At 39.3% G+C, this 24,088-nt stretch overlaps 1 protein-coding gene across 3 annotated transcripts in view; it reads left to right on the forward strand.

Moving 5' to 3' along the window:
- The window catches only part of BDP1 (B double prime 1, subunit of RNA polymerase III transcription initiation factor IIIB), a 324,783-nt gene that overhangs the window by 137,988 nt on the left and 162,707 nt on the right, over nucleotides 1-24,088 (forward strand). For all 3 annotated transcript variants that reach the window (XR_004537715.1, XM_033928971.1, XM_033928981.1), the window contains exon 23: nucleotides 9,503-9,684. Coding sequence is in view for 2 of the 3 variants with exons in the window: in XM_033928971.1 (XP_033784862.1) it covers nucleotides 9,503-9,684 (182 nt within the window). In the remaining variant the exon portion in view is untranslated. The remainder of the gene's footprint in view (nucleotides 1-9,502; nucleotides 9,685-24,088) is intronic.

Consider the following 24,088-nt stretch of genomic DNA (forward strand, 5'->3'; position numbering starts at 1 on the left):
CTAGCTGCGCGCCAGGCAACACTCATACACCCCGTGGGACATAGGAACAAGAGAACAGCAATGGAGGCTATAGGAACCCAGCAGTGCTACCCAGTATACTGCACCGAGTGCCACATGTATGACTACCTCTCCTCTGGGAGACAGGCGGTCTCCCCTCAGGGAGATATGCGGTCGATGCCAGGAACTGGATAGCCTGAGGAAGGAGGACGGGAGACTGCAGGTTAGAGTCCAGGAGCTGGAGGGACTCTGCACCATAGAGGGACAGTGCTGGCCAACTGAAGACACCACCAGAGAAAACCACATCATAGAACAAGTTAGAGAGCTCGAGAAGTTCATCGAGGAGGCCTGCAGAATGGTGGAGGCACAGGACCACCAGCACATCAGGAGAGAACCAGCAGTTGGACGACATAATCCACCAGACGCCATAGGAGGAGGACCTTGCGGAGAATCTGGACAGGCAGATGAGATGGAGACCCAAAAGAGCCAGGAGGAAGGACTAGCAGACTGCGCCACTGACACAGACCTGAGACCAGAGAGACAGCTGAGAAAGGGGAAATCTGCTATTGTAGTGGGAGACTCAATCCTGAGAGAAGTGGACAGTCATATAGCCGGAGGGAGAGAGGACCGACTAGTGACATGTCTCCCGGGGGCAAGAACGAAGGATGTCATCGACAGAATTGAGAGGATCCTGAAGGGAGCCAAAACGGAGGAGACAGCAGTAGTAATCCACATAGGAACCAACGACGTCATCAGGAGGAACTACGACAGGACTACACTAACTGACCAGTTCAGGATCCTGGGGAGGAAACTGAAGATGAGGACACGAAGGATAGCCTTCTCGGAGATCCTGCCAGTACCGAGAGCAGACGCAGGGAGGCAATGAACGGTTGGCTGAGGAGATGGTGCGAAAAGGAGGGTTTCCACTTTGTTCGGAACTGGACTACTTTCTTGGGGAAGAACAAGCTCTATAAGAGAGACGGACTGCATCTGAGCTCGGCTGGAACGAGGATGCTGGCATGCAACGTCCAGAGAGTCATAGACTTGGCTTTAAACTGAGGAAAAGGGGAAAGCCGATAGTCGATCTGGCCTCGACATATCGGACAAAAGTATCAACGATACTGAGCAAGGACACTGTAAAAATGGGCTCGTGACTGAGTGGAAATTATTGGAAAAATAACCTAAAGACGCAATGCAGGGGCCCAGGGCGCAGAGGAAACTAGCGAGCAGGAATAACAGAGAACAACCGGAACCAGAGGGACAACCAAAAATGGGGAAACAGGCTGAGGACGAAACAGGCACACCACAGGAGGAGGATGGCCAAGGCGAGGCTCGGGGTCCGGCAGCCCATGAGGGAGACGGCAGGAGCACCAGACCACGAGGAAAATCAGCAAGGAAGGCACCCAACCGGGACTTACTCTGTCTATATACAAATGTTAGGAGCCTAAGGGCCAAAATGGGAGAGCTGGAAGTTATAGCCAGCAAAAAGGACTTAGACATAATTGGAGTCACAGAAATGTGGTGGACTGATGACAACAAATGGGATGTGGCCATACCAGGGTACAAACTCTACAGGAGGGACAGGACACACAAAAAGGGTGGAGGAATAGCGCTATATATAAAGGACTCCATACCTTCAACCGGGATGGAAACAACAGAAAGGGCTGATGGCTTGGAATCACTATGGGTTAAGCTGCCAGGAGGAACTGGAGCAGACATAAAATTGGGACTGTACTATCGCCCACCTGGGCAATCGGAAGAAATCGACTAGGACCTGGAAACTGAACTGAGGCAGGTAAGCAAAAGCGGAAGGGTGATGGTGATGGGGGATTTCAACTACCCTGGGATAGACTGGAGTATCGGGCACTCAAACTGCACGAGGGAGGCCAAATTCCTGGAGGCCACAAGGGACTGTTTCATGGAACAACTAGTCATGGAACCAACACGGGGAGATGCCACTTTTGACCTAATCTTCAACGGACTAGGGGGACTCGTAAAGGAGGTGGCAGTACTAGGCCCACTGGGGAACAGCGATCACAACATGATCCAGTGCAGGTTAGAAATTGTATCGTCAAAGGTGAAAAGGACCACAACGACAACACTCAACTTCAAAAAAGGGAATTATGATGCCATGAGGAAAATGGTGGGAAAGAAACTCAACAACGCAAGGAAGATGGAGTCCGTAGAAAAAGCCTGGACCCTACTCAAGGGCGTGGTACACGAAGCACAGAACCTGTGCGTCCCCAAGTTCAGGAAAGGGTGCAAAAAAAATAGAACGAAAAACCTGGTGTGGATAACAAATGCAGTGAAGAAGGCGATAAGTGACAAGAAAGCATCGTTCAACAAATGGAAAAAGAATCAATCAAAGGACAACCAAAAGAAGCATAAAGAACACCAGAAAGAGTGCCACCGAGTGGTTAGGAAAGCAAAGAGAGAATATGAAGAGAAATTAGCGGGGGAAGCAACAAACTTCAAATACGTTAAGGGGAAGCAACCAGCAAGAGAGGAAGTGGGACCCTTGGACGATGGAGACAGAAAGGGGGTGGTAAAAGAGGAAAAAAAGATGGCTGACAAGTTAAATGAGTTCTTCACATCAGTCTTCACGAGGGAGGACACAACCAACATTCCGGAACCAGAAGAGATTGTAAATGGAGATCAGGATGATAAGCTGGCCCAACTAAAGGTAAGCCAAGAGGATGTCCTCAGGCAGATAGACAGGCTAAAGAGCGACAGATCACCAGGCCCAGACGGCTTTCACCCAAGGGTACTCAAGGAACTAAGGAACGAAATAGCAGTGCCACTTCAACAAATATGCAACCTATTCTTAAAAACTGGAGAGATCCCGGAGGACTGGAAAATAGCAAATGTCACGCCAATCTTCAAGAAGGGTTGGAGGGGCAACCCGGGAAACTACAGGCCGGTGAGCTTGACCTTGGTCCCGGGAAAGATGATGGAAGCACTGATCAAGGACAGCATCTGTGAACACATCAAAAACAATGGACAGCTTAAATCGAGTCAGCATGGCTTCTGCAAGGGTAGGTCTTGCCTCACTAACTTATTACACTTCTTTGAAGGGGTGAACAGACAGGTGGATAAAGGGGAGTCCATAGACATCATTTACCTTGACTTCCAAAAGGCCTTCGACAAGGTACCACACGAAAGACTGCTTAAGAAACTATGGAACCACGGGGTACAAGGAGAGGTCCACCGATGGATCAAAAACTGGCTGGCAGGCAGAAAACAGAGGGTTGGAGTAAAGGGTCACTACTCAGATTGGAAACGGGTCACGAGCGGGGTGCCGCAGGGGTCGGTGTTGGGACCGCTCCTGTTCAATATATTTATAAATGACCTGGAGGCGGGAACAAAATGTGAGGTCATTAAATTTGCAGATGACACCAAACTATACAGCAGGGTTGTAACAACGGAAGACTGCGAAAATCTCCAAAAGTGATGACACTGGAAGAGTGCGCCAAAAAGTGGCAAATGAGCTTTAACATAGGGAAGTGTAAGGTCATGCATGTAGGGAAAAAGAACCCGATGTTCAGCTACAAAATGGGGGGATCACTGCTGGGGGTAAGTAACCTTGAAAGAGACCTGGGAGTAATGGTGGACACAACACTGAAGGCATCGGCACAGTACGCCACAGCCTCAAGGAAAGCAAACAAAATGCTTGGAATCATTAAGAAGGGCATCACGGCCAGGACGAAGGAAGTCATCCTGCCACTTTATCGCGCAATGGTGCGCCCACATCTGGAGTACTGTGTCCAGTATTGGTCACCGTACCTCAAGAAAGACATGGCAGTACTCGAGGGAGTCCAGAGAAGAGCAACTAAACTGATAAAGGGTATGGAAAACCTCTCATATACTGACAGGCTAAAAAAGCTGGGGCTATTCTCCCTTGAGAAGCGGAGACTTAGAGGAGACATGATAGAAACCTTCAAGATCCTGAAGGGCATAGAAAAAGTGGACAGGGACAGATTTTTCAGATTATGGGGAAGCACAAGTACAAGGGGGCACTCAGAGAAATTGAAAGGGGACAGGTTTAGAACAAACGCTAGGAAGTACTTTTTTCACCCAGAGGGTGGTGGATAGGTGGAACGCACTTCCAGAGGCTGTGATAGGCTAGAACAAGTTACAGGGCTTCAAAGAAGGTTTGGATAGGTTCCTGGAGAACAAGGGAATTGAGGGGTACAGATAAGGATTGAGGTTAGGTTATAGGGATAGGAGTAGAGATAGGTTAAAGAAATAGTCAAGGACCACTGCTCAGGCAATGGGCCGCCACGGGAGCGGACCGCTGGGCGCGATGGACCTCTGGTCTGACTCAGCGGAGGCAACTTCTTATGTTCTTATTGCTTATTAGGCTGCCCCTTAGGATAAAAGTTTTAGTAAGTTGATCTTCAGTTGCAACTCTTATCTAAATTTTAGAAAATTTTTAAAAACTTATCTTTTTAAGAAAAACTTTTAAATAGCTGAATTATAATATATCTGTGTATGCTTAGTTTTCTTTTCTTTTTGTAAACCACACAGAGCTGCAAGGTTGTTGCGGTAAACAAATGTATTGTTATGTTTAAAAAATTCCATCCTGGAAGCCCAGACTAGATATATTCCATGTATTAAACAAGGAAGAAGGAAGACCAAACGGCAGCCAGCATGGTTAACTAGTGAGGTGAAGGAATCTATTAGAGCTAAAAGAGAATCCTTCAGAAAGTGGAAGAAGGATCCGATTGAAAATAATTGTAAACAACACAAGGAATGTCAAGTCAAATGCAAGGCACTAATAAGGAAGACGAAGAGAGATCTTGAAAAGAAGATTGCACTAGCAAAAACACACAGTAAAAACTTTTTTAGGTATATTAAAAGCAAGCCGGGAAAAGAATTGGTTGGACCACTAGATGACCAAGGAATAAAAGGGTTTCTCAGAGAAGACAAGGCCATAGTGGAGAGATTAAATGAATTCTTAGCCTCGGTCTTCACTAAGAAAGATGTGAGGGAGTTACTGGTGCCAGAAATTGTATTCAGTTCTGATAAATCAGAGAAATTCATACAAATTTCTAACACTGGATGATATAATGGGTCAATTTGACAAATTGAACAGTAGCCTGGCCTGAATGTTATACATCCAAGAGTGCTGATAGAATTGAAAAATGAGCTTGCAGAGCTATTGTTAGTAATTTGTAATTTTTCTTTAAAAGCCAGCATAGTACCAGAAGACTGGAGAGTGGCCAACATGACACCGATTTTTAAAAAGGGTTCCAAAGGTGATCCGAGAAATTATAGACCGGTGAGTCTGATGTTGGTGCCGGGCAAAACGGTAAAGACTATTATAAAGAACAAAATGACAGAACATATGTGTAAGCATGGATTAATGATAGGAAGCCAACATGGTTTTAGTCAAGGGAAATCTTGCCTCACCAATCTACTACATTCTTTGAAGAGATGACTGAACATGTGGATAAAGGTGAACTGGTTAATATTGTGTATTTGGATTTTCAAAAGGCATTTGACAAAGTACCTCATGAAAGACTTCTGAGGAAATTAGAAAGTCATGGGATAGGAAGTAATGTCCTTTTATGGATTGAGAACTGGTTAAAAGACAGAAAACAGAGAGTGGGTTTAAATTGTCAATATTCTCAATGGAGAAGGGTAAATAGTGGGGTTCCCTAGGATTCTGTGCTGGGACTACTGCTTTTTAACATATTTATCAATGATCTAGAGATGGGAATAACTAGTGAGATAATTAAATTTGCTGATGACACAAAGTTGTTAAATCGCAAGCGGAATGTGAAAAATTGCAAGAGGACCTTGTGAGACTGGAAGACTGGGTGTCAAAATGGCAGATGAAGTTTAATGTGAGCAAATGCAAAGTGATGCATGTTGGAAAAAGGAACCCAAATTATAGCTATGTGATGATGCTGGGTTTTGTGTTAGGAGTCACTGCCCAGGAAAAGGATCTAGGTGTCATTGTTGAGGATATGTTGAAACCTTCAGCTCAATGTGTGGCAACTGCTAAGAAAGCAATTAGAATGCTAGGTATTATCAGGAAAGGAATGGAAAACAAAGATGAAAATGTTATAATGCCCTTATATCACCCTATGGTACGGCTCACCTTGAATACTGTGTGCAGTTCTGGTCACCATATCTCAAAAAAGTTATAGTGGAATTAGAGAAGGGCAACAAAAATGATAAAAGGTATGGAACAATTTCCCTACGAGGAAAGGCTAAAGCAGTTAGGGCTTTTCAGCCTGGAGAAGAGATGGCTCAGGGGTGATATAATAGAGATCTATAAAATAATGAGTAGAGTGAAAAGGGTACATATGAATCGCTTGTTCACTCTTTCCAAAAATACTAGGACTAGGGGACATGTGATGAAGCTACTAAGGGCTCCTTTTACTAAGCTGCGATAGCGTTTTTAGCGCGTGCAGAATTTTAGCGCACGCTAAACCTGCTCTACGCGGCTAGAACTAACGCCAGCTCAATGCTGGCGTTAACATCTAGTGCACAGAGCAATTTAGGGCGCGCTAAAACCGCTATCGCAGCTTAGTAAAAGGAGCCCAAAGTAGCAGATTTAAAGCAAACTGGAGAAAATATTTCTTCACACAACTTATAATTAAACTCTGGAATTCGTTGCCTTAGAATATGGTGAAATCAGTTAGCTTAGCGGGGTTTAAAAAAGGGTTGGATAATTTCCTAAAAAAGAATTCCATAGACCATTATTGAGATGACTTGGGGAAATCTACTCTTATTCCTAGGATAAAGACAACACTGATAGGAGAGAAAAAATAACTTTCACAATTGCACAAAAATGTCACGCAAAAAATTAGAGAAAGTTGATATACTATTGGTGTCTTACATTTACCAAAAAAACAAGAGAAAAAGACCTCAAACACCCAACCCTCAACCTCCAATGAGAGTCTTACTGGGTATGATTTTTATTATTGGTCCAAAAAACCTTGTTAATTCTTTATTTTTAATTATTTTGTTTATTTAATTTATTAATTGCAAAAATCAAGTAAATTTTTTCACCAGGATTAAAAACTATATCTACATATTCATTGAAATCTAAAAAGACACTTAACTTATAGTGGTGCAGGACCAAAGGTCCAGAGAGATCCTTTAGAAGTCTGCTGTGTAGTCCTTTTTCTTGTTTTGGAGTAAATGTAAAACACCAATAGTATATTCCTAGGATAAGCAGCATAAAATCTGTTTTACTACTTGGAAACTATTTAGGTACTTGGGACTTGGGTTAGCCACTGTTGGAAACAGGATACTGGGCTTGCTGGACCTTCGGTCTGTCTTAGTATGGCAATTCTTTTTTTCTTATTTATTTTCTTAAGTACTGTAATTCCATGTGCAGGCCCATTTCCTTGCATTAGCATGGAAAATACACTCAAATTGGTGCATTTTTTAGCACATATCTTAGGTATACTAAAACACATTACTTTGGAAGTCATTTTGCACATCAAAAATGTGTGCTTAATGTAAACAAAATAAGAAATGCTAAGCACACTTTATTGCATATGCCTTAGTATATTCTGTTTGCAGGCTAAACAGCAACAACATAGGTAATGCTTCAGATAGAGGTATTTTTTATTACTCTTTCTGAAATTAAAGATTTGAAGAATAAACCTGGCAGAAACACATTTTATCCATTCTTTTATTCCTATGCATCTACACACATACACCCATTATTAGGTTTATACTTGAATATAAACTTACCTGAATATAAACCAAGGTAACCTTTTTTTCTCCCCCAAAACGGGAATAAAAACGGGTTTATATTCAATGCCCTGCCTTGCACCCAGGCCTCCTTTCCTGGTGGTCCAGTGGTGAATCAGGACAGGAGCGATCCTTCCCGGGTCCTGTCCTGGCTGACTCTAAAGCACCCGGTTCATAGACAATGGCGCGAAAGACAAAAGCACGCGCCGACAATTGAGTGCAGTGCGCGCCGCCGCGCCGCTCTAAATTACAGTTTTTAGTTGCTCCGACAGGGGTTTTTTTTTTGGGGAACCCCCCCAGTTTACTTAATAGACATCGCGCCGGCGTTATGGGGGGTTTGGGGGGTTGTAACCCTCCACATTTTACTGTAAACTGAACTTTTTCCCTAAAAACAGGGAAAAAGTGAAGTTTTCAGTAAAATGTGGGGGGTTACAACCCCCCACAACGCCCCCACAACGCGGCGCGATGTCTATTAAGTACCACACCCCCTCGTCGGAGCACTAGAAACAGTAATTTAGAGTGGCGCGGCGGCGCGCACTGCGCTCAATTGTCTGGGCGCGCCTTTGTCCCTGCACGCTTTTGACCTGACACCAAAGCACCCCGCCTCCCTCCCATCTCCATGACCCCTCTAGACTTTACTTTTAAAGGGTGGTCTAGCAGTGAAATGGGGCAGTGCAATTTTCCTATGCTCCTGCCCCGTGATGAGCAACGATCAAAAATGGCTTCCGCGAGTTCCTGCAGCAGTCTCATGAGACTGCAGAAATTTGCAAAACTGCTGCACGAATTCAATGCAGCCATTTTTGATTGCAAATCTTCACGGGGCAGGAATATAGGAAGATTGCTGCTGCCCCATTTCACTGCTAGACCACCAGGGCTTTAAGAGTAAGGTCTAGAGGAGTAAGGGAGATGGGAGGGAGTCAGGGTGGTTTAGAGTCAACTGGGACAGAATGTGGGAAGGATTGCTCTTGTCTCAGCTCACCGCTGGATCAAAAGGGCTTAAGGCAGGCCTGTGGAGGACTGCAAAGGGTCTGGGCTAGGGGAGGGGGGCACAGACCAGTGGACTCGAATGTAAACCGAGACTCTGATTTTTGGGCCCCAAAATCTCGGTTTATATTTGAGTATATATGGTTAATTTTGCTCAGTATTTTGTATTATCTTAGTCTATGTTTTTGATTTCTAGGAGAGGGGGGAGGTGTGATCTTTATTTTTATGCTTTGTATCTTTTAAATCTTCCTGCCCCGTTTTTTCTAACTCCCAAGTACTTTCCTTCTTCTCCCTCACCTTCTTTCCATATGCTTTTCCTTTCTTATCCTTCCTATTTCTTTCCTCTTGCAGTCCTTACTCATCTTTGCCCCTCTTTCCAAAATCCTTCTTCCCCTTTCTTCTGTGGACTTTCTCTCGACTTCCCTCTTCTCCCTCCCTCTCTATCCTTTCAAGCTCACTTTGGGTTAGCCTCTAAATTTTAGGTGTTTAGAAACCTGAGACATGATGATATGTACCCTGCTTAGAAATGTGGGATAATAAGGGTATAAATATTTTAAATAAGTGATGTTTTTCCAGTCCTGTCTAGAATATTAAGAACATTACTTTTATGTTCTTCAAACTCTGAAAAAAACATACAACTCAATATTTACCATTTGTTGGTTTGCTGCATATAGTTCATAATTAAGGTTCCTGTTGTAATGATTAGTATAGCAGTTCGTATTTTCATTGTTTTATTTTCTTCAGTAATAATATAACTTTTGCCTATTTAATCATGTTTCTGAGGGCATTTCTGGCATGTTTTCAGGATGCTGCCAAATGTGAGAAAGTCCTGGCATCTCCGAGTGCAAAACCTCTTGATTCTGACCAAGTGACCTTGATAACCAGAAGTCCCAAGCCTTTCAGTTATACTCCTGTGGAGGACTGTGAATTCACAGAAGATTCTCCCTCTGCAGATGCACAGAGAAACACTTTTGGAGCAGTTGCACGGTATGAGTTAGCTTTGGGGTTTTTTGGTATTTTGTTTAGAATTTTTATTTCCATTTTAAGTATATGGAAAGGAGTTCATTAATCCTTAAAGAAAACCTTCTTTGTTGAAGCTAATCTAGGATACTAGATGAGGATGACTGTCATCAAAATCTCTACTGTCAATCAATAAATACATTATGCAAAGAAATCTTATTTTTCTGAATCGATATCTATTCGTCAACCTCACCATCAAAAACTGTACCACCTTTTTTTTCTGAGTTGACCATACTGAACTGCCTATCCCCACTTCTCAAAATAAGGAATCTCCAACTCTTGCCTCTCATTTTGCTAAAAAAGTTAAACTATTGTGAGAATCTTTACCTTATACTATTCTTCCTGACACTTGTCTTTCTCATAAATAGTGTGTGTTTAACCAAGTGACCGTTTTCTGTGTTTAAAGATGTTTCTACTGTAAGAATTGCTTTCACAATAGCTGATTAGAACCCTTTATTCAGTTTAGATTATGGTGCTGAAACCAGCCCAGAATAGGGCTGTGTTTTTCAGTTTTGGCCAAAAATAACCATATGTTTTCAGTGGAAGCTGAAAAGTTGTGCTTTGTCCCATATCCATGCTTCCCACCCCCTACCCTTCCACCTCTGGGTTTATCTTAAATTCCTGGTGGTCAAGGGTGTAGTTGGGGCAAGAGCGATTCCCAGCTTCTGCCCATTCCAGCTCTGCTACTAAAATGACTGTTTTGACTGGGGCATCACTTTTGCCCTAACTACACTATTAAATAGTCCTGGGGGGTACTATTCTTTTTATATTCTTTTTTGTTTTGCACTGGGATGATCTCATATAATAATTTTTATCCTAAGACAAGCAGGCAGTAAATTCTCACATGTGGGTGACATCATTCACAGAGCCCGGTATGGACAGTGCAAAAAGTGTGCTGTCACTTTAAAACTTTTCGAAGTTTTTTGAGATTGCCCATACCACGCATGTGCTGGTGTGTTCCCACCTGATGTCAGCTTGCGGGAGCTGAGAAGCTTGTCAAACTTTTCCCTTTTTCTTCATAATTTTGTTTTATTTCTTTTTTGAATGTTTCTATTTCAGGGCCTTCAGACCCTATCAGGCCTGTTTTCAGGCCGGGAACATCAAACCTTTCTCAAGTTCGAGATCACTCAACCTTCCAGGACCATCGAGTCCTTCAATCTTCTAGTAATCTAGTGGTTTTAAGCAGTGCACTCAGTGCAACAGGACCATCTCAGTCACTGATCCACATGGTGTGTTCAGTGCCTGAGTCCTGACCGGGTAGACTTTTGTAAGCACTGCTCTCAACTTCAAAAGAGATCACTACTACTAATTATTATTATTTCTGTAGCGCTACCAGATGTACGCACTGCTGTACAGTGTCACAAAGAAGACAATCCCTGCTTAAAGGAGCTTACAATCTAAATAGACAAGACAGACAAATAGGATGCCATGAATACAGTGGAAATGTATAGTAAGAATATGGCAGATAAGGTCTGAGAGGCATGTAGTAGGCTTGGTTGAAGACAAGTTATGTGGTTTCTTTCTGATTTCAGAGAAGGAAAAAAAGTCAACAATAGTTGATGGAGGAACGAGAGGGTGGGAACAGACAAGGGGAGCTTCCTGAGTTGTTTGGGTGAAGGAAGAAGGGGTGGTGCGAGTTTTGAAGGTCAGGAGAGTGGACGATGGGTAGGGGAGAAGGATGAATTTGTAGTGAATTCAAGAGAGATTTTGTGGACCTTGTCATGGAAATCATCACTCATAGTCTGGGGAGAGCAAGAAGGAGGGGTCGGAGGTGGGAGCGCTTTGAGGAGGGAGTTCAATTTGGCAGAGAATGGTGAGGGTAGGAAGAAAGGGAGTTAGCTGGATGTAGTAGTCTTGCTTGACCAGTGTAAGTGCAGAATTAAAGGAGGTCAGCATAAATTTAAAGTAAAGAAAGTCAACTTGTGTGCAAGATTTGAGCCAAAGGCGCTCTGCACAGCGGGTACAAGAACGTAAGTAGTGGATACTGGGAGTGAAGCAAGGTTGAGGTTTGGTACACCTGACAGAGCAGGGAACAGGAGAAGCAAGGGTATCCACAGCAGAGGAGAGAATAGAGTTGTATGACGAGACAGCCTTGTGGATAGAGTTGGATAACAGTGGAGGCAAGGAGGGGTGAAACAGTGGTTGAGAGAGTGGAAGGATCAAGGGCTTGGTGATTTCAAAACCTGTTGGTGATAATTAGACATGGCTGAGGGGGAGTAATTGTGAAGGTTATCAGATGATCAGAGCTGGGGAGTAGTGAGGTAGAGAAGTCAGAGAGAGAGCAATTGGAGAAAAAGACAAGATCAAGGCAGTGGCCATCCCGGTGAGTGGGGATAGTGGAGCACAGCTGGAGATCAATTGAGGAGGTTAAGGCAAGAAGCAGCATAAGTATCAGTGGGATTGTCAGGGTGAAAGTTAAAATCCCCAAGAATGAGGGAGGGAGAAAATGAATCAAGGAAACCCGAAAACCAGGAGTCAAATTCACTGAGGAAGGGGACTTGTTGGGGGATGATAAATAACCACTATCCAAAGAGGTAGAGGAGTGAATAGGTGGATGGAGTGGACTTTAAATGAGGAAAAGCTATGTGATTGAGGTGGGAGAAAAGGTTGGAATCAGCAAGAAGGAGAGAAGTCCAACACTTCTGCCTTGACCAGTAGGGTGTGGAGTATGGGAGAAGTGCTAGCCACCATGGGAGAAGGCAGCAGCTGCAGTGCAATCCTCAGGGCAAATCCATGTCTCAATTAGTGCAAGCAGGTGGAAGGACTGGGAGATAGAGGTCATGAATGTAGGGCAGTTTGTTGGAGGCAGAATGAATATTCCACAGGGCACATGAGAAAGGGAGAGAGGAGGATTGAAGGAGAGGAATAGATAAAAGGAAGTGGAGCGCCAGAGTTGGGATTGACATCACAGGCAGTGAGCAGAAGAAAGAGTAGGAGAGTACGCCGAAGCAAAGGGGAATAATGATGGCAATGATGAAGACGGATGGGACTCAAAGAAAAAGAAGATGGATGAATGAATGAAAGAGAGAGAGAGTGCTTGAGTGCAGTGAATAAGGTAGACAACAAGATGGTTGGTGATGGGATATATCACTGAAGGCTGGACAGCTGCAGTTCGAGCAGCTTTTCAGATCAACATCAGGAGCAGAATCTGAAACTCAAGGATAATCTTCTGCACCAAAGCCGATATCGGCTTCGACTTCACCCCCAGTACCACCATTGGGGACAGATAAGAGAGCTAAGAAGCACAAGCATCCTTCCCCGTCCAAGCATCGACTTCCCAGCATGCATTGGCATCATCTAGAGTGTCTACTCTGTCGGCGCATTCCAAACATCGACATATAGAACTGAAGTCTCCATGTTTGCAACTGGTGTCTCCTCATGGACATGTCTCATCATCGAGGTCACAAATACCTCGACACTGAGTACCTCCTGCATCATCTGTACTGATCACTACAGTACCAGTACTGTCCTTACAGGACCAAATCAGTGATCTAGTTCAGAGGAAGTTAGCTGCCATGTTGCAGGCTCAGGCGATTCAGGCCCCCGCCAAAACGCAACCGGTACCAGCCCAGTCCAAGCAAGGTTCCAAGAGAAAATCCAGAACTAGATCTTGGGCTCCTCGCAAAAGACACTCAATGCCCAAGAAGACATCATCATCAAGACATCATAGTTCATTATCACGATCTTCATCAACTAGTTATCAAAGATCCTGGAGCATCTCTCAACGTTCTTCTCGACATTGAAGTCAGTCTCGTCATACTAAACAACACCCATCTTGACGCTCTCCCTCATCATGTCAAGGTTTAGAACAGTATGATTCTGAATTGTCACTTCACTCTTCCCTGGGATGTCCAAATATCTCTGCCACCGAGTCACATGGCATTTCAACAGATCTAACCCTACCATCTCCTTGAAGGAGATCACAACCAGAGAGCCTCTCCTTCACCAAATTCATAAGACAAATTGGACAAGCACTGCCAATCAAATTGGAAACAGAGTCTGAACCCAGGGCAGAGCTCTTTGATGTCTTAGGTTATGAACAGATTCCTAAGGACTGTCTCAAACTCCCCTTTTCATAATCTTATAAAAGACACTATGTTTGAAAAGTAGGAAACACCACTCCTAATACCTGTGGCTCCACGTAAATTAGACTTTCTGTACAGAATCTAGTCATGCCCAGGGTTTGACAAACCACAGCTCCACCATCAGTCACTCATCAAAGCGTCTGCCCTTAAAAAAAATCTAGCAGCTCTAGTAGATATGCCAGTACTCCTCCAGGTAGGGAAGGATGAACCCTTGATAAGTTTGGTTATAGATTATTTCAAAATACCATGCTAACTAGCAGGATTTTGAGCTACAACTTCTACATGGCATTCTATTTTTTTTTTTGTATATATATTTTTTATTCTTTTTTTTTAAATTCTTACATCAAGTGAAATACATGTAATACATTCAATTATACAAAAAAAACACTTGAAATTATCATTAAATTTTCTTACAATGTGAATTAAATAAACCCTTTTTCAGAATTTATATCATATTAATATTACAATAGTTTTCCCTCCCTACCCCTTCTATATGTTCTATACATGTGTTATTATATCTGATCAGTGGAATAAATTGTCAATGGTCTCCATATTTTATTAAATTTGTTAATATAACCTTGTTGTAATGCCAATACTTTTTCCATTTTATATATATGACAAATTGAATTCCACCAAAAAGTGTAATTCAATTTAGTGTAATCCTTCCAGTTCTGAGTAATTTGCTGTATGGCTACCCCTGTTAAAATTAATAAAAGTTTATTATTATCAGCAGAAATCGGACTTTGTGTTCTCATTGCTGTTCCAAATAATATTGTATCATATGATAGTCCAACATGATTTTCTAATAAATTATTAATTTGGGGCCAAATTAATTTCCAAAAGGAATTAATGCAGGGACAAAAGAATAGTAAATGGTCTAATGTCCCCACTTCTATCTTACAATGCCAGCATCTATTAGATCTACTACTATCTAATTTTTGTAATCTCGTAGGGGTCCATAAAACTCTATGTAATAAAAACAACCATGTTTGACTCATAGATGCTGATCTTGTAGTATGTATTCTCCAGGACCAAAATTTTTGCCATTGAGATGGAGAAATTATCTGTCCTATCTCAATACTCCAAATATCCCTAAGTCCTGATCTCTTTTTTTTGTTTAAAAATTTGTTTATTTTCTTATACCATTTTGCGGCTTGGTGTCCTAGAAAATCCGCTTGAAAACAAAGGATTGGTAAACTATATTGAGTGTTAAGATTCTTCCATTCAGGGAACCCTTCCTGAATGGCCTGCTTCAATTGCATCCATTTAAAATATTGTGTTTTATCTAATCCAAATTTTTGTTGCAATTGTGAAAAACTAAGCAGTGATCCATTTACTATTACATCTTTTAAAGTTCGTATACCTGCTTTTATCCATTGTTTCCATACTATTTTAAATCCACCAATTTTGATCCTGGAGTTTACCCAAATAGATTGATTTAAAGATTTAGTCAAAGGATCTGGTGTTAAATTGCTTATAAATCTTAGTGTTTTCCATGTATCTATTAGAATTCTGTTGTCCTTGTATCTCCTAGGCATTGTTATACTGATAAGATGTTCTGGATGTAAAGGAAACATGAGGCGCCATTCTAAATATAACCAGTCGGGTACATTTTCCATGAGATCTGGGAGGATCCAATACATTCCCTGTCTTAAAATATAGGCTTGATGGTACCTATAGAAATTTGGAAAATTTACCCCTCCTTCCTTAATTGTTTTTTGTAATGATGCTAAAGCGATTCTTGGTCTTTTCCCAAACCAAACAAATTTTGTTAGAATATTGTTTAATTTTTTATAAAATGACCCCTGAAAAAATATTGGAATCATACTCATTTGATAACAAACCACAGGTAAAATCATCATTTTAACTGTTTGGACTCTTCCCCACCAAGAAAGATGTAAAGGATTCCATTGCTCGCACATTTCTGTTATTTTTTTTAATAAAAGTTTTTCATTCTCTTTTACTGTGTCATCAATTGTATTTTTTATAAGAATACCTAAATATTTTAGTCCTTCCTCTTTCCATTTAAATGAATATGAATCAAATAGTCCTTTGGTGCAATGGATATTAATTGGAAGAACTTCAGATTTTTCCCAATTGATTTTATATCCAGAAAACTTTCCAAACTTTTCTATTAAATTAAGTAGATGTGGAATGGTGTCTTCTGGTTCTCTTAAATATAATAATATATCATCTGCATATGCAGATAATTTAAATTCCCAATTAGAAAATGTGATTCCCTTTATTCCCTTAGTTTGATTTATTGCAATTAATAAGGGTTCTAGAACGATATCAAATAGTAAGGGAGATAAAGGACAACCCTGTCTAACTCCCCTTAGCAAGTTAAATTTATCAGATAAATTATTGTTTATATTTAATCTTGCTCCAGGGGAGCTATATAATGTTTGAATCATTTTAATAAAACCAGGTCCTATACCAAACCATTCTAGAGTTTGATACATAAACTTCCATTCTACTCTATCAAATGCTTTTTCTGCATCTAATGATATTAGAAAAGCTGGATCATTCAAATTTTTTGCTAAATTTAGAGAATGAAATACTAATCTAGTGTTATGTGATGAGTGTCTTTTAGCAACAAATTCAGTTTGGTGTATATCAATAATAAAAGGAAGAGCTTTTGCTAATCTTATAGCTAGCACTTTAGCAATTAATTTAGCATCTACATTCATCAAAGATATAGGCCTATAATTTGTTATCAATGTCGGATCCCTGTTTGGTTTTGGTAAGACAATTATAACAGAATCAGCCATAGTTCCTGTTATATTTCCATTATTTATTTGATATTGATATAAATTTAATAGATAAGGTAATAAAATATTTTGAAATGTTTTGTAAAATTCAACAGTATATCCATCTCCACCTGGAGCGGATCCAACTCTAAGAGCTTTCAATGCTGATTCTACTTCTTTTAAAGATATATGTTCTTCTAAACTTCCTTTTATATGATCCGGAATATTTGGTCCAATAAATGCCTTTAAAAATTCTATACCATCTTGTTCTTTATTTTCATAAGTATCAGAAGTGTATAAATCCTTATAAAAATCAAGAAATTGTTTTATAATATCTTCATTACTAGTGTGTGTATTGCCCTGTTTATCCTTAATTGCAATAATCTTAGATTTTCTTTTTTTTGCTTTAATAAAATTTGCTAATAATCTTCCATTTTTATTTGAATTTCCATAATACTGTACTTGCCGACAGAACATATCTTTCCTTACAAATTGAGAAGAAATCTCATTATATTTAATCTAATCTAATCTAATCTAAATCTTGGGTTTATATACCGCATCATCTCTGCAGATGGAGCTCGACACGGTTTACATGGTTAGGGAAGGAACGGAACTCCAGTGGAATTATATAAGTATGAGAGAAGAGAGGTTGGTGTGAGAGTGCCAGGAGCGGGACGGGGTTACGTTCTGGAGAAGAGCCAAGTCTTCAGATGCTTACGGAATGGTAGAAGGGGGCTCAAATTGCGGAGAGGGGAAGGGAGATTGTTCCAGAGCTGAGTGATTCTGAAAGGGAGGGAAGAGCCAAGTTTAGCAACAAGGGAGATGCCTTTTAAGGAGGGGTAGGATAGTTTTAATTTTTGAGTGGATCTAGTGGAGGTTGGATTTGAGGAATTCCAGGATAGAGGGATAAAAGGAGGAAGGATACCGTGGAGGATCTTGAAGGTTAGGCAGGCACATTTAAAGTAGACCCTGGAAATAACGGGAAGCCAGTGGAGTTTGGATAGGAGCTATTTAACTTTTGTTTTTAATAATTTCTGCAATGTATCATGTTCCCATTTAGTAATTAATTTTTGTTCTAATAATTTAATTTCTTGTTCCAATTGTATAAATTGTTTTTTAAGTTGTTTTTCCATATATGCAGAATATGATATGATATTTCCTCTCATTGTTGCTTTATAAGCGTCCCATAAAATTTCAATGTTTATGTTATCCAAATCATTAAATTGAAAGAATTCATGCATTTTTTCTTTAATATTTTCTATAAATTTTATGTCTGCAAGTAAAGCATTGTTAAATCTCCAAATTGGTTTAGAATAAACAGATATATCATTTTGTAGATCAATCCACACACCAGCATGATCTGATATAATAATAGGATCAATAATTGCTTTCATCACTTTTTGTGCTATGTTATTAGAAACAAATATATAATCAATTCTTGAAAAGGATTTATGGACCTGAGAACAAAAAGAATATTCTTGATCATTAAAATGAAGGATACGCCATATATCTACTAAATCACAAGTTTGTATCAAATTATCTAATCCTAATGATTTCATTATTTTACTTGGTTTTTTATCCAAAATAGGATCCATTACAGCATTGAAATCTCCAGCTACTACTAAATTAGAAGCAGCCAGTGGTAGTAATATCTGTTGAATATTTTTGAAAAACTCCATTTGATTTGAATTAGGAGCATATAAATTGAATAAATCCAGGGTTGTATTCCTCAGATTCATTTTAATATGTACCCATCTTCCTAATGGATCAAATTTTATTAACTTAAAATCTGCTATACATTTTTTATTTATGAGAATAGCTACTCCTGCTTTTTTTCCAACAGCAGGTGCATAAAAACATTTGGACACCCAACCCTCTTTTAGTTTATTAGATTCAATACCTGACAAGTGTGTCTCTTGTATGAAATAAATATCAGCTTTTTGCTTATGAAAAAAATTTAGTACTTTCTTTCGTTTGATTGGATGGTTAAGACCATTGACGTTAAGAGAATAAATTTTAAGAGCCATTTAAATTAAAAAGTAATATTTTAATTAAAATTTTATAAATATATTTTTGATCAGATATCCACACATGTTTAATATTTATTCTTCTAGTTATTATTAAACCCTTAATTTTAAGATTTTCTTTAATTAATTTCATCTCCCTTTTCCCACCCCCCTCCCTTCCCTCCCCATTTAGCAAAAATAGTGTATACTTGGTAACACGCATATCAAGGTCAGCCATAACACACTCCAAGAAGACCCTTTAGCTTTCCAAATACAGTTTAAGTCATTAAATATTTAAATAAAATTAAAATATAAATAATTCATATATTATATATCTGTGAATTCAATCAGTTACATATACATTTCTTAGGATATTTTAAAAGTCTATATTACCATCAATTCATTAATAATTAAATAAATATAGTATTTTTCATTCTATCTCAAAAAACTTTTTCCTCTCATCTTATATTTTATTATAGTAATATCATTAATATGGGAACATAATGATATAGGAACAATAGTTTCACAAGTAAAGAATCTCCCCCCCCATGAGAGAACACCGCTAAAATCACACACCAGGCACATACATCGTTTCTCCACTTATCTGATTCTTTCTCTCTCTCTTCTCATTTTTATTTTCTTCTTTTTCCTTGTCTTCTTTCTTCTTCTTTTCTTAAGGAGATTATATTGAATAGTTCTTTACGATCTTCCAAAGTTATTGTAATCCATTTTCTGATTTCTTCTTCTTCTTTTTTCTTCTTATATTTTATATTATATGTTCATGTTGTGTTTCCGGTATGAAAAAAATCCATTTCCTGCGTTCCTTACGCATAGACCTTCGGGATTGTAAGTTTTTAGATTTTTTAAGTCATTTTAAAGAGAGAAGAGGAAACATAATTTAAACAAGCATATATATGCGTCCGGTGTGCGACCCCGCAGCAGTCTCACCACAGGAAAAGAAAAACTTCACCCGAAAAACCATTCCCCTCAATTTTTTATTTATTTATTTATTTTTTTTAATCTCTGATGTTCCCACCAATATATTCTGTCTGTAATCAATTTCAAAGCAGGCTTTTAGTTATATTATCTTTCTATATTACATTCATTTAAATTTATGTTAACTTTCTTTTTCATATTTTATATTATAATTATTTCCTGTTAAACTTACAAACATATAATTGCATTAAGCCTTTGAAATTTTTTTTATTTTTTTTTAGAATGTCTGTTACATTCTAATTCTATTGTAAGAGAGACGTTGAAAAGAATATATTTGAAGCTAAATAAAAACATTCTAAATCGTTGCATTTTGAAATATAGTAAATTCTTTAAAGTTATTTTTCTCTATATAATTAATATATGATGATATATATAGTATAATATTTCCCCAAATTTATATTAATAAATTAAAGACATATTATTCAAAATTAGGATAACATAGGTATTTCTTGAGTTTGAATAAATTTCTCTAGTTTCTCAGCATCATCAAATGTAAAAGTTTTATTTCCGATGGTAACCTTCATGTTTGCAGGATACATTAATCCAAACTTTGCACCTAATTCTCTTAGTTTTGGCCTCAATTCCAACAACTTTTTCCTTTTTATCGCTGTGTTTTTAGCAAAATCAGGAACAAAGTGGATATAAGCATCTTGATATTTAAGACCTTTATTTTGCTTTGCTAGTTGAAGTATTTCTAAGACCTGTTGGTGGCGCAATAGTTTGAATATAAATGGTCTTGGTCCGTGTTGATTTTCTCCTCTCTTCATAGGCACTCTATGTGCTCTTTCTACCTCTATGGGATATTTTGTTTTTATAGGAAGTAGTTTGGGTAACAGATTTTCAATAAAGAGTACCGGATTTCCCTTTTCTGCTCCTTCTGGTAATCCAATCAAACGGACATTACTTCTTCTTTCTCGATTAGAATAATCTTCAATTTCTTTAGTAAGTATTTCTATTTTTTTTCTATCTGTTCGACTGTAACTTGCTTCTTCTTCTACAAACATCATTCTTTCTTCTAGATTATTTGACTTTAATTCCAGGAGATCCATTTTTTTGTTTAGCGCTGAAACGTCCTCTGATATATTCGTAACTTTTTTCGTTAATACTGATAGCATTTCTTTTATTTCCTTTAGTTCTTTTACTACTTCTATATCTGTCATTTTTGAACCTGTCTCCTGTTCCGGTTTTGATCTTTTGCTGCTACCAGCCACCGCAAAGTCGTTTTTGTTCTGTTTTCCTGTTGCCATTCTTTTATCTTGTCTTCTTTATGAATCCAAGCTTTTTTTTCCTTATTTTTAAAGTTTTTTTTAGACTTTTTGCAGACTTTCAAGGTCTTTTTCTTGGAGCTCACTTATTAGCCAACCTTCCTCATGCGCTTCCAAGCCACGCCATGGCATTCTATATGAAGTCATTAGCTCAAAAACTCTCAAATTATGACTAATATATCCCTAACGACCGACTAAATGAATTCCAATTCCAACATATAGCCAGTGACCTTCTAGAAACTAGAAAATATATGGCCAGTTCATATTCGATGCATTCATTGTCACCTCAAGAGCATCGGCACTGTCTATTGCTATGAGGAGGCAGGCAGGATCACTTGGTTAACATCTTGGGTCTTGTGGATGAGTTATTTGGGGACAATTTTGGATCTCTGCATTCTCAACAAATACTTAGTAAAGGAGAAGTTTCATATGGTCTCTCTTGGAACTCTGTTACCCCTCCTGGACAAGAACGACTGGCTCTGCTCTCTAGATCTTAAGCAAACATAGATACACATTCCTATCCTACCAGCCCGTAAAAAATACCTTTGTTTTCAACTGGAGGCACACCACTTCCAGTACAAGGTACTTCTGTTTGGACTAGCATCAATACCCAAAATATTCACAAAATGTTTTGTTGTAGTAGCTGCAACACTCCGCTCTTACAGCTTTAATGTGTTCCATTATGTGGCCAACTGGTTGATCAAGGCCTCATCACCTCTGACTGCTCATTTAGCCATGGATTCAACAGTCTCCTAAAATTTTTAGGATTTGCAGTCAATTACTAGAAATCCCATCTCCAACCCACTCAAACTCTGCAGTTTATTGGGACTTTTCTGGACATCACTCAAGCATTTATACCACCCTCATTCAGATTTCTCAACAGGTGTCAACTCTTTAGAGCATCACTGCAATCAAATGATGCATCACTTAGGTTACAAGGCATCAACAGTACATTGTGGCTACTGCCAGGGTGTCCTAATGAATTCTCACTAGCAGTCCACTGTATTTTCCACAAACTTGAGTAGAGGCAGATCAGAGTTCATCAAAGTTTTATTGTTGTTCTCATTTATATTGTCAGAATGCACCATTAATCAACTTCATTTAAATTCCAAAAGGAAAAAAAAAACCACTCGAGCAATTGGTCCAAGCCACAATTCCCTTCATTCACAATTCCCTTCATTCACAATTCCCTTCATTCACAATTCCCTTCATTCACCTTCCTTGGATTAGAGTAGACACGTGTGCAGTTTCAGTGATTAGCTCAGACTGCAATCCCCACAATGCCCTCATTCACCTTCCTGGTTTAGGCAACTGTGTAGTTCATTAGCAAATTCAGTAGTTCATTCTGTTATGTACAGTTTTCTCAATAGCATACATCTCAGTTCAAAAAGGAAAAACTTCTCGCCAAACAGGGCGAGGCTTTCAATAGCCAGTATGGCTAAGCAAAAAAAAAAACAAAACAACCAACACAGTTTAAAAAGGCTTAATCTGTAGAGTAGATGAGCTCAGAGGCTGGGTATTTTGGTGTCGTTGGCCAGATCCTCACTGGGTCCAGTGGTTAAGCCAGTCCTGTTGGAGGTAAATATATTCTTTATTTAAATTATACTCTGGCTCGGATACTGTGAGTTTAGCAGAGGAATGCAGACTGCATCTCTGACAATCCCCAGCATTTCACACGACCAACCTTGAGGTTTCAGTTTCATCTATAGCTGAAACCATTTGATGAGTTTCAGCTACTGTTTGTTTTGGCCAAAAGCTTTCAGAAGGTTTGATGGTAGTTTTGGGTTTGGTCAAAGATAGGGTTACCAGATTTTCTGTTTGGAAAATCCAGACCCCTTAGATCTGCTCCCAGGCCCACCCAGTTCCACCCATCCCCACCCCATCACACCTCAGTCCCATTTGCGCGTGACATCATCGCGTTTCCCTCCTGCCCTACGGTGATTTTCAGGGAGGCTTTTCAAAGTCTGGACAAAGTGCCGGGTTTTGAAAAGCCATCCGGACCCCTGGACATGTCCGGGGAAATCCGGACATCTGGTAACCCTAGTCAAAGCTGAAAAAAGCCATTTGGTTGGCCTGTAATTCCTTTTTCTAGTCAAGTAGGCTACCTTTTGTTACTTGTGTTCCTGATCAACACTAGTCTTATTTTGGGTGCATTTCTCTCAGATTGGAAACAAGCATTGATAACACTACTGTCTAAACATTCCTCATTTGATCTTTCAGACCTGTCAAATTACTGACCAATTTCATCTACTGTTCCTCTATAAGCTTGCCTCTTTCTTTTTTTGACAAGATAAAGGTGCTTCATCCTTATCAGACTGGTTTTCACTGCACAGAGTCCCTTTTGTGGCCAGAATGATTGAACTGTATCTCAATACTGAATTTAAAATTCCTTTCTAATTATCTCCTTTGATTTTAGTGCAGTGTTAGATCTAGTGGATCACCAAATGCTTGTGCATCAATTTACTCAACTTGGGGTAACAGATACTATCCATTCATAGTTTTCTAGTTATTTAGCAGAATACTTTTATACTATTCAACTGTGGAATGATGGGGCATAGAATGAAGGTGAAAAGAGATAGACTCGGGAGTAACCTAAGGAAATACTTCTTCACGGAAAGTGTGGTGATTATGCATACGGTGAGGAATGGCCAGCGGGATAAAGGAGATAGTAATGTCTCTGTGTAAACCTCTAGTGAGACATCATTTAGAGTACTGTGTACAATTATGAAAACCGTACCTTCAAAAAGATATAAACAGAATGGGGATGGACTTAAAGATCTCAGTATGTATATTAGGGTGGTCCAAAATAATTAACACATTTTGTTTCTCTGCAAGGCTAATTTTATTCCTTTATTCCTTTAAACCACAAAATTTTACTTAAAGTGTAGCGGTTGCCCCACCTTGCTGGTTTTTTTAAAAAATTATTATTATTTTAAACAATTTACAAGTTACACCACTTGTTAATGAAATACAGTGTTAAAAATAGAACTGAATCATTATTTTTAGAAGAAAAAGAAAAAATTACACTTCCTCAGACCACTATAATACCTATGGGGAAGGACCTTAAAGAAAGGTAATGGGAGAACCATTAATAGGTTAACATTGAAAAAGAAAATAGCAAAGATGGAACTCTAGGACTGCATTTTTCCTTTTTTAAAACCGTGTCAGTTGTTATCTTCTTGATATCTAAGAAGGATCTCAGGTGCTCAGGTTGAAAGAAGACATACCTCAGACAAAGATATTAATAACACATTTACATGGATAAGCCA

This window comes from Geotrypetes seraphini, chromosome 1, assembly GCF_902459505.1.
Source record: "Geotrypetes seraphini chromosome 1, aGeoSer1.1, whole genome shotgun sequence".
Lineage (NCBI taxonomy): Eukaryota > Metazoa > Chordata > Amphibia > Gymnophiona > Dermophiidae > Geotrypetes > Geotrypetes seraphini.